The 11,799-nt window shown below is 42.4% G+C and overlaps 1 protein-coding gene across 6 annotated transcripts in view; it reads left to right on the forward strand.

Moving 5' to 3' along the window:
* FAM118B (family with sequence similarity 118 member B) overlaps window positions 1–8,835 on the forward strand; it is a 25,281-nt gene extending 16,446 nt beyond the window's left edge. For 4 of the 6 annotated variants that reach the window (XM_072426485.1, XM_072426486.1, XM_072426483.1 and 1 more), the window contains 7 exons: window positions 441–530; window positions 3,078–3,351; window positions 3,908–4,135; window positions 4,296–4,424; window positions 5,308–5,593; window positions 6,178–6,237; window positions 7,977–8,835. In XM_072426485.1, coding sequence (XP_072282586.1) covers window positions 454–530; window positions 3,078–3,351; window positions 3,908–4,135; window positions 4,296–4,424; window positions 5,308–5,593; window positions 6,178–6,237; window positions 7,977–8,725 — 1,803 coding nt within the window. In that variant the 5' untranslated portion in view covers window positions 441–453 and the 3' untranslated portion in view covers window positions 8,726–8,835. The remainder of the gene's footprint in view (window positions 1–440; window positions 531–3,077; window positions 3,352–3,907; window positions 4,136–4,295; window positions 4,425–5,307; window positions 5,594–6,177; window positions 6,238–7,976) is intronic. The other 2 variants (XM_072426488.1, XM_072426489.1) reach the window with 1 other exon arrangement.
* Window positions 8,836–11,799: the final 2,964 nt, after the last annotated feature.

An 11,799-nucleotide genomic window follows, 5' to 3' on the forward strand; every position in this document is an offset into this window, starting at 1 on the left:
CAGATTGCAGGGGGGTCGCAGATATCTTGTGCCAGATTGCAGGGGGGTCGCAGATATCTTGTGTCAGATTGCAGGGGGTTTGCAGATATCTTGTGGCAGATTGCTGGGGGGTCTCAGATGTGGCACTGTGTTACACATTGGAGTGGGCAAAGTATGTGGCAAATCACAGGGGTAACAAAATTCATGTTGCAGGTATCATGTGGCAAATCACAGGGGTCGTGGATAGATCATGGTCTTGTGGCAGATTAGAGGCATGATCTGTATTTGGCTTTCTAGCTGTTGCATCTGGCAAGGCTTGCTTGCATTTTCAGTATTTCAGCAGCTGAAAGAAACTATTTGGTCATCCCAGTTTAGAGACTTTCCCAGCTGGTCAGAGTTAATTCATATTGTGCCAGTTTCCAGCTTTGTTTCTGTTGTTAAGTTTTCTGTTTATTTTGCAGCCCCCGTTATTAGATGGCTTCTGCGCCAAGTTTGAAATCGGAGAGACTATCATTGCTAGAGGACGGGATCCCCCCAGCCAAGAAACCCAGGTAAATGTTTTATTTAATCCCTGTAATCGGAACTGTAGTAGCAGTGACCCCCAGGCTTTTTCCCCTCCTCCTAAGTGGTTAATGTAATAGTCTTCCTTGAAGGAACAGAGGACTTCGTCAAGGTCAGAGGAAGCCTTCCCGGGTAGGAAGGCAGGTAAGAGAAGATTGCCATCCGTACAAATCCAGACATTGTTCTGGGTTGTCGGTTGAGTTCTGACATATTCCTGGCAGCGTTGTCACACAGTGATTAGACTCCGATAAAAGCAGCTGTTCAAATTTATATTCTAGGTACAAAATTTACCATCATAGAAAGTTCTTGGGCAGTTTGTACATTATATAATTATGCAGATTATAAAGTCCAACAGGGAGAAGCGAGGCCAAAACGTTTGTATTATCTTTATTGGCTTGTTTGCATCCCTTAAAGTGAATAAAAAAAGCAAAACTTTCTATTATCTGATGTGGAAGGGTTAGGCCCCCGTTACCTTATTGCTGCTATTTGTGTCCCCACTGGGCCTGATTTATTTTTATAATATATTAATATTTTGACTTTTAAGAAATCCATTCCAATTTTGCTGGATCACCCAGCAATGCAGGGGGTTAATCTTTATATGAGTCAGGAATGCTCATTCCACCCATTATCTCCATTATTGTTCTGCCAGTTTAGGACCATCGCCCTTCCCCATGTCTGCTGACTCCCTCATCCTGGTGAGATTAGCAGGAAAAATGCTCTTTTATGTTGGATAATGAGGTGTGAATGACCAACTATGGACTGTGTGCACCTCCAGGAAAATCTCAGCGATGGTTGGGCAGATTGGTTTATGGAATTAGATAAATGTTGCAGACTAAGAATGGATGTAAAGTGTACTGTGTTACTACCACCCCTTCTCTTCCTCTGCCCTACCACCATATTATATAATTTAGTGGCTACACTGGGCTTCCTTCACCTACGGGGCGTCAGACACATGTCTGTCTAATAGAATTTTCACAGGTAGAGCTATGGTTTTGCTGGCTTTGGCTGAACACCTTCTTTGGACAATGGTCTAACAAACTTCAACTTAGGTGTACAACTTAACAGGTGTGTCACCTGCTAACTGGGCTGTTAGTATAGGTGACTGCCGGATACTAAAATCATTTCTATTGTCCCTCATTCCTAATAAATAGTATTATATAGTTCCACCATGTTACGCAGAGCTGTACATTAAGTAGGTGTTGCAAATGACACAGATACAAACAATGACACAAGAAGGGGAAAGGACCCTGCGCAGAAGAGCTTACAATCTAGGAGGTGGGGGACGTATCACACAATAGGAGGGGGGATATAGAATAGTGGGAAGTAGTGAGGGTTTAGGAAACAGAAATAGAAGGGTAGGTGAGGGTGAAGTGCTGGATTTTGAGTGCTCTTTTAAGTGCGCAGAAAAAAGCAGCAAGCCAAATAGGATGAGAAAGACCATTCCAGAGTGTGGGGAAGCTGTGGAAAAGTCAAGCTTACTGTTGCCTCCTCTGTTGCCTTTTTTTGTCTGTATGTAAAACCAAAAAGAAAAATGTCCATTTAACTACCACAAAGTATCTTAGCTCAATAATCCTTTCACATAGCCTCTACCTTATTGCGTTTGGTCATTTGAAAAGCCAGTAAAAAAAAAGCACTTAATGATGAAACAAGTCATTTGTGTTGTATAAATTCTGCCAAATATCTGTAACCAGGGTACATTGCGATGATTGGAAATGGTTTAGCCTAATGCTAAAGCTGTAATGCAAATACATGTTGGTTAACCCTTATAATGGGGCCTTAGTCTATATTAGACCCTTTCTGATTGGCTCTTATATCCAATAGTAGTTTCAATATGAACCCCCCCCCTTATAATTTGGATTCTTGGATGTGATTGCACATTGGGATCTTGTGTGTCTGGTGTAGCTGTCAGCCAGATGGCCATTATAAAGTGATTCTAGAAATAGCAAAATGATTTGTTTTACAAGCTTCCTTACTGCTAACAAAAATGATTTATCCCACCTGAGTACACAGCCAAGTACACACTGGTTAATAAGTAATCCCCACAGCTTCCTTAGGCACACTGAAATGCTCATCTCATGCTATTTTTCCATGAGATATTGAATTAAATTTTAAAATGTTTGATCATTAAATATTATTCTGATTGCTGCCTTTTAAACTCTTATCTAATCACTGGTCAATATGGGACCAATAAAAGGATCAAAATGTAGCGAGGGGGGTTAGTATTGCAGGCACTTTTTTGTGTGTGAGCTTATGGTCTGTTCCAGGTAAACCAGCAGCTGGAGGTGCCTATGATTGCCAAATGCCCCCAAATCCCAGTGCTTGCATGGCGGCAGTGTACCCAACCCCTGCCCACCACCTAACCATACTTGAAGGGCCAGTGAGATCACTAATCATGTTTCCTAACAAAGAGAAAGGCTGCCAGCCAGGACACTATCTGCCTTTTTGCCCTTTTCTGTTCTATCCAAATTAATTTGCCTGGGGTTGGTCTTTAAGCGTAAGCTTCCATCAGTGTTTGTAGACGGTACTAGTCCTGGTAGATGCCATTTTGTGCCTTTCAGAAAGCTTCTGCCCAGTCTGAAGACTAAGAATCCGCAGGAGCTGGTGCTGGTTATTGGGACGGGCATCAGTGCCGCCGTCGCCCCTCAAGTGCCTGCACTGAAGTCCTGGAAAGGTTTAATCCAGGCCCTGCTGGATGCTGCCAATGACTTCGACCTCCTAGAGGAAGAGGAGAGCAAAAAGTTCCAGAAGTGTCTCCACGAGGACAAGAACCTGATTCACGTGGCCCATGACCTCATCCAGAAGTTGTCCCCGGTCAGTGCACACATACCACAGTACATACTGCTAAGTGATTCTAGGACCTTCTCCTAGTCACTGCATGCATCACCACACTGCTTACTGACATAAGAGCCAATCGCTACAGTCACTGAGAGAAGCATGAACACTCTGCTTACTGACACAAGGGCCTATCGCTACAGTCACTCTAAGGAGTATTAACACTCTGCTTACTGACACAAGGGTCAATCCCTACAGTCACTGCGAGGAGCATCACCACACTGCTTACTGGCACCAGGGACTTAACCCTACAGTCACTGTGAGGTGCATCAACACACTTCTTACTGACACAAGGGTCTATCCCTACAGTTACTGCAAGGAGCATCAACACACAGCTTACTGACACAAGGGTTATTCCCTACAGTCACTGTAAGGAGCATCACCACACTGCTTACTGACTCCAGGGCCTATCCCTACAGTCACTGTGAGGAACAATACTTCAAGAACTGGACCTAATGCTGCACACTGTTTGATCAGAAAAAATCTCAGTACAATAATTTACCACATTTCTTTTTATTCGTTTCTCTTCCTGCAGCGCACCAGCAATGTGCGGTCCACATTCTTTAAGGACTGTCTTTATGAAGTATTCGATGACCTGGAGTCAAAGATGGAAGACTCAGGCAAGCAGCTGTTACAGTCTGTGCTGCAGCTGATGGAACACGGTGCCCTCGTCCTAACAACAAACTTCGACAACCTCCTGGAGATCTACGCCTATCACCAGGGGAAACAACTGGAGTCCATTGACCTCACCGACGAGAAGAAGGTAACTGTGCGGAGCAACTGTGGATACAACACAGACTGGAGAGACGTTGGTGGGGTGGGGGAACGCTTACCCAATAGACCATTCGTCTTTGAGGTCAGGAGATTGCCAATCAAAAGCCAGTTTATCTAAAGGGAATATGTAAATGTTCTTCTCTCGCCAGGTACTCGAGTGGGCTCAGGAGAAGAAGAAACTCAGCGTCCTTCACATTCATGGTGTCTACACCAACCCCAGCGGCATCGTCTTGCACCCAGCCGGCTACCAAAACGTCCTACGCAACACTGAGGTCATGGTAAGGTCATATAATTGTCTGTCTGAGGTAAAGGGAAATTTCTGTTACCTACAGCTAATATAGCTGACTATGTTGCTAGGGGTAACAGACTCTTTCCTCTTTAGTTGCTCTGACCATGTCTCAAAGATACATATACAGTAAATACACCTATAATGGTTTCTATCTTAATTTAGTTTAATGACTACATTTAAAGCTAAACTCTGAGCAGAATTATGAAACCATTATTACAGACCTACCGTTCATTAGCAAAATCCTTATGAACAGTCACTTCTCAATATCCTGCTGTGATTGCAGTGACCACAATCTTCTTTCCTCCAATGGCATAAGAAGCTGTCTAGCTGCATTTCTTCCTGCATACCAGAGATGTAATGATCTCAGCAGTCTGCAATGCGAGATAGCAGGCTGGTGAGGTTCCACACCCAAAGATTGATGTACAATGGCTAATAACAATGCTGCCTAGCTACTTGCTACCTAGCTTGCTTATATTTTTAGGTTGGGGACTTAACCTACCTGGCGGTGTGATTATATCGGTATGTTTGACATTTAAAAATACTTATTTTAAATGTCCCATCAGGTACCACCACCCAGGTGAGCTTTACAATTTCACTCGGCATGGGGTTACCGCTTTTGGTACTGAAAATTATCCCCGAGCCACACAGGATTTACCACCAGGGAGGTTAAAAAAGGCTCCTGAAGTTAAGCTTTAGGTGATTTCCTTTACAGGCTAATATGAAGGTTTATTATAGCAAAATCATTGGACTGCATAGGGTTAAAGCCCAGCTCCAGGCATATATGATGATTAGACTTTGTCAAACAAACTATATACGTCAGTAATAATCTATTAGTCCAAGCAGCTTTTCTAACGTCCCAATTCCTCATGCAGAGGGAGATCCAGAAGCTCTACGAAACAAAATCCTTCCTGTTCTTGGGCTGTGGCCGCACCGTGGATGATACAACTTTCCAGGCCCTCTTCCTAGAGGCAGTGAAGCACAAGTCCGATCTGGAACACTTCATGCTGGTCCGACGGGAGGATGTAGACGAGTTCAAGAAGCTGAGGGAGAATATGCTGGACAAGGGCATCAAAGTGATCTCCTATGGCACGGAGTACTCCGACCTGCCTGAGTACTTTGAGAGGCTAGCCAATGAAATCTCCAAACAAGGCCGGACAGGTATGCAGCCATCTTCCATAATTCTGTGTCTGGTTGTGTATTTTTCAGCTTTAGACTGTGTTAGTCTGTAGATTACCATTCTGAACTCGGTGCTCTATGCTAACTGTGTGTTAACCTTTGTTCTATTTTTCTGCAATGATCTCACACTTACTTTGAAGTGCAAAAATAATGATTTTCTGAGACCAATATGTGCCGAGTAACTTGGTCAACAAGTAATGAACCAATACATTTTGAGGTCAGTCAACCCCTTCTGCAGGATTAGGCATAAAAAGGGCAATTGCACAAAAATATCATATTGCATCCGTATAATCAAATCAAAGAAAATGAAAATTTTCTTGATAGGAATCATATTAAAAGTCATACATTTGTTATGGCATTTTATTGTTCTTTGAATGTTAATCCCTGAGGGAAGGGACTTGTCATAGACCCTGAAACATGTTGTCATACCTATAATACTGATAATTATTCAGAGTGGATTTGTCTCAGAATGTCATTATTTGGCAGTCTTACACTCAGCATATGGTTAACAGATATTGACGTTGCCTGGTATTTCTGACACTCACTTTCTCCACTCTACATGACAGGGCCTACGATAGAGCTGCCTCTAAAGAACGGGCCAAGCCTACCGAACAGTCCAAATAAAGGTAGGAAGTGAGCGAAGAGCTTTGTGTCTGTCTGTGGTTGTACAATCCGCTGCTGCCGTGGCAAAGATCCCCCCTCGCTGTCTGGGGTTTTCAATGTCATGTGTGAACGGTTGCATTATATCGTGTAGATAAAAGCCAATCGGGGATTCAAAAGATCCACCATGTTTGATGCACCTCCTTGTCATAATTTGTAGACCTGACCTGTGTTAGTGAAGTGATGAGATTGTTCTATACATTATAAACTGTGTGTGTAATGTTAATGGCAGCTGCTGTTATTCACAATATTGGACGCATTTCTGGCAGAGGCCCATCAAAGTTGTCCATGGTTGAGCTCTCCTACCATCTGTTTCTTACCCCACAAAGCAATCATCCCAGGGCTTCTTGTTTTTTCTGCCTTTGTGATTTCTATCATGCTGTCTGCAATCCATGGCTGGTATCCAGAAAGACAGAAGGATGAGTGGAATGACATTTTACAAGCAAACAAGGATACTAATCTTAAGTGGCTCCATCATCCTCAGCAAATGTTTTTGTGAACATCGGTTCCTCTTTGGGATATCATTGCGTCAATATGCTCTTTGCCCCGTTACCTCTGCATCATCATTACGGATCTCATATCGGTGACCTGCAAACAGAGCTGTAACTGCTACATTTCCTGACAACATCTTGTGCAAGTTAAGCAACAAAATATATCGGATCAAAGGGAAAATATGCACTGAAGTCCTTAAAATACCATCTACCGTCTGGAAGAAAGGATTCCTAGAAAGGCTGCTGCAAGAAAAGTGATGTCTGGAGAAAGAAATGAATGGACAAAGGCTAGACATAGAATGGTCTATGGCTGAAAAAATACTTTATAACATGTTTTATACATGACTAGGTTATTGTTTAAATCTTCTCTTTGTTAAATTGGGCTTAGCCATTGGATGTTATGTAATATTGGTTTCTGCCTCTCCTCTTCTGTGTTTTCTGATGAAGTAATCTTACAATACTTAAAGGCACACATCAAAATAGTTATTTTAGGTTGATATGGCCAATAGAAGCTTTTATTAATTTACTACCCCTTCATGGGGACGTCTGAACTGAGACTTCTCCACTAGGATTCAAAGTTCTGCCATTCTGTTGTAATAAAACTGCAAAACTCTTTTTATCCACCTTAGGGTGGCTTAGTCAGCTTTGTCAAGCTTGATGAAGGATAATCCAGATTCAAGCACTCTCTATTGCTATAATCAGGTCATTAAATACTCCCCTGTGCCTGCTGTAGCTTGTGGAATAGGTTGTTTCAAGCCTGCTTTTATGTTGTAAAAATGCATGGCATGCTGCACCAACTTTATTAAGTGAGCACAATAGAGATATAAAGGTGTGTGTGTACATTGCCCTTGGCCACCAGATCCTGCTTGTAATGCATCACAGCCCAATTAGCAGGTTATCCTTGAATCTCAGAAATGGACTCTGAAAAGCTCGGTCTGATTGTTATGAAGACGTAAAGTCTCCAAAAAATTTGCATGTCCTCTAACTAAATTTGACCATTATCCTATCAATATCCAATTTGTAGTCCTGTTCTCATGGGAGATCCCCCTTCCTTACTGGTTTGGGACGTTGGGCCTAGTGTAGTCTGTGTTTTTGCTTTTCCAATTCTTGGCCTCTGACGCTGAAAGCAGGAACTATTGTATGTCTGAACCCCTTCACTGTCTATTTTATGAGCTGAAGTCCAGTTTCCTAATATCTGCACATTGCCGTTTTAGGATTTTTATGCCGTCAAGATTTGCACAGTGAAGAGGAAACAACTTGCCAACCAAAGTATGAAATTCCAATGTTCTCCTTTGCGGAATCTGTGAAGTCGGATTGTTGTATACAGACAGAGCTGTTGTGCGTAGACATCACTTCCTGTCCTTCCAGCAATTCACCGGACATAAGTGACCAGAATACGGAACCAGAAAGGACTAACTGTACCCAGAGACCAACGTCTCCAAGCGTTCCACCTAAAGAGGACCGGGGTATACCACAGGCACTTCCAAGTGTTTGGGCCATTGAGGAACATCTGAAAAAATTTCTGGACATCCAAGAAGGATTACGGAAGGGGATCATGACAAAGATGAACACGCTGCATCTAGACTTGTGCCAGCTGACGATGGGCATTCACAAAAACAGTTCCGTGTTCAGAAAAATGCTGAAAGTGGAGACCGACCGAAACCAATTGCTAAGTCAGATGAACGCCAACATCGCCAAACTGGCCACTAGCTTGCAAATTTTGGCAATCCAACAGAATGCCAGTCAAAGAGAGCTACATAATCTTTTGGACATGCGTAGGGGACCGTCACCAACATCTCTGGAGAATATGCCACTTGGAAGCCCTTCGGTAGCCACTTCGGCCACTCTGTCACCTCCCCCTACGCAGTATCGCTATTCTACCCGAGCCAGAAAGGGGAACAATCCGGCATTAAGCTACCCCTGTGATGCAAGGCCACGTCCTGCAAAGAGAGGGCGTAAATAAACATTTAGCTTTTTGTTGAGCTTTTTAGTTTTGTCTTTTGAAAAAAGGGGAAAAACATCCAAATGCCTGTGTTTTGTTTTGATTTTGGAATTAAAACATTTTGAAAATTGCCTAAGTGCTTCTTTTAATTCATGTAGAGGTTTTTATTATTTACCTTTGTCACTATTATGACTTGTTAAACCAGAAAGAAAAAAAGTCTGTGTAAGCGATCATAAAAATTAGGAATAGAAAGGAAATCTTCCCCTCACTTTGTATAGATGTCTTCCTGCTTCCTGTTGGGTCCCTGGAACAGAAGTGAAGGGAAATGTTTTAATAGTTTTGGCTTTGGATACATATTATCCATAGAAAAATGGTTTCTGGTATGCTGGAAAGTGCAGGCAGGGTGGAAGCTCCTTCAATTAGAAGCAGTAGGTGTACATATCTGGAAACCCAGGGATGGTTGGAGCCCCTCTTAATGGGCACAGCAGACATACAGACCTAGGAACATGGCACGGGATGATGGGAAACCTTTGGGCACAGCAAAATCCAGTGCGGGGATGATTGGAGCCCCCAATAATGGGCACAGCAGACAGACAGACCCAGGAACATAGCACAGGGATTATGGGAACCCTTTATAATGGGCACAGCAAATATACAGTCCAAGAACCTCAGTGCAGGGATGATCGGAGGCCCTAATAATGTGCAAAGCTGCTGTACAGACTTTGGAACACCGCACAGGAATGATAGGTACGTACCCCTCATAGTGGGTACAGGAAATTTACAGACCTGGTAATGTGGCACAAGGATGGTGGAAGCCCCACATTATAGCACAGCATAGACAGAAAAAACTGTTAATAAGTAAACATCTCCATCTTCCACTAAACTGAAATATCATTTTATAGATTGACCTCTCTAATAAAATGTCATTTCAAAACTTTAAATGTCCCTGGAAAAAAGGTAAACACCACAGCAAGCTGTTTTTAGGGGGTACCTATTTAAAAAAACAGTAGAGGGGTCATTGTGGCCATTCCGCTGCTTATGGCCAGCATTTCCTGATGGGTCACACAATGAAGGGGTTGTGTGGAGTAAATTCCACAAGGGTATCCAATCTCCTTTATAAATAGCCCTTATCTAAGGCTATGCTCACAAGAGCCATGAGGTTGTGGTGTGTTTACTGCTTCCTCATGCCAGCTCCATAGAGAATGAATGTAGGTGGCAGTGGTATTATGCCAGCCATTAAGAGCTATGCAAGATCGTTCAATCCCAAAGCAGATCTGAATCCTGATCCCTATCTCCTAATGTTAGGCATACACAAAATCTAAAGAAAAAAAAAAACCGCTTATTCCAGGTGTTATTTAGTGTAACCATTATTTCTTGTGTGTGGTTTGTTTTTTTACATTCCAGCTGTTTTGCTTGATTGCCTTTTAATTTTTGCAGCTACTTTTGCTAACTTTCTGGCCAAAGGTATATTAACGCTGATGCTTCTCTTCTGTTTCCTCAGGCTCCAGCACATGAGACTCAACCATCAACGGCCCTTGCAAAAAGCCCAAGATGGAGAATGTTGCTGGAGCAATGGCAGCATGAAAGTTCCTGCTATGTATAATGCTTACTATGCTGGTACATCAGAGATGCAGTCTTGTATGGCGTTTATTCTTTACCTCCCATAGCGGAGTGTTAGTCCTGTTCCTGCTGTTGCTTTCAGGGTTCATTCAATCTCCATAGGACAATTCGCAATATGTAAAAAATAACGCTATCATAAGCAGGGACGTGAGGCAGCTCAAAGCTGCTACACTGTGACTATCATTTAGCTTGTATGCGCCAACGCCAGATAAACTTTGTATTAACCAACTGTGAATGTCATCTGGTGTTTCTGTATATTAAAAAGATTCTGACTCCCAAATGATTTAGTCTTAGTTCTGCCATAGCAGCACTGGTTTCCCTTGTGTTTATGCTCCACTCCTAGCAGCAAGGACCCTCCCACGAGGAACCTGATTATCTGGCATTAGGAGGCAATGAATACCATACAACTTGGTTCACATTGTCAGTTTTTGCATTGAACGTGTTAATGATTCTTTTTGTTTTTAAGTTTTGATGGTTTTTTTACCATCGGTTATGTTAACAGAAGCTCTAGAATCAATGAGGAATTTTCTTTGAGGTTGTCCTGTAGTGTGAGAAACCTCTGGAAACCACAAATGTGAATGAAGTCTATAAATATTTGTCTGCCCCAAACGCCTGACCTGTTGTGGCTCCCAATGAATGTTCCTGGACCATCCTGTGGACTACATGGCTGTCCATTGTGCAGTATTGCTGGCCAAGTCAATGGCTTCTGTTGGTGGATGACACGCAGATGTGTAGTCTGACTCGCTTGGGCCACTAAGGGCCCCAAACCTTGCTTCATTGGATGTATTTGATCAGATTCTGGAGATATGTATATTCTATAATTGTTTGCTTGACTGCCTATCCCTTGTTTGGAACTCTGCAAACCTTGTAATGCTGAAATTTTGTTGCTAATGGCATATTGTACATTGATGCCATGGTAAATGATTGTATTTTGGTCTTCTGTTTAATTTGATACATAAAATATCAATGTTTAGTACCTAACTAATGAAGAGATCTCTACCAAGTTCTAAAGAAAATGCAACACAAAAACCTGACTTCAGCCAACCAGGACTGCCCGGTATGAGACAAGTATGCATTCCAGATGTGAAAGGTTTGCTAATTGTGTGTGCGATGTAAGGAATAGAATCTATAGGGGGACGATTTTCTTTTCTTAACCTAGGCTTGGGGTAATGTGCACATTAAATAACATTTTTTACTTTTGGTATGTACCATATTTTATCATTTTCTAGTTTGTACATTGCACAGAATGTTTCTAGTTTCTTTTATATTTTGTCATATCGGCATATTTTTTTACACCTTCAAAGTAAAATTTGGGCAAATTCGTAATGGCATACACGGACCTTATAAAAAGGTGTTGGAGCCAAAGTCTTTGTGTCTCAAACTCCCCCTTCCAGACACTTCAGCTCACAGTGGGAGGGGCTTAGTGCTGTCAATCCAGAAAGCAGTGGGCAGGGCCAGATGCTGAGAGACAAGTT

The sequence above is a fragment of the Pyxicephalus adspersus genome, chromosome 11, assembly GCF_032062135.1.
Source record: "Pyxicephalus adspersus chromosome 11, UCB_Pads_2.0, whole genome shotgun sequence".
Classification (NCBI taxonomy): Eukaryota; Metazoa; Chordata; class Amphibia; order Anura; family Pyxicephalidae; genus Pyxicephalus; species Pyxicephalus adspersus.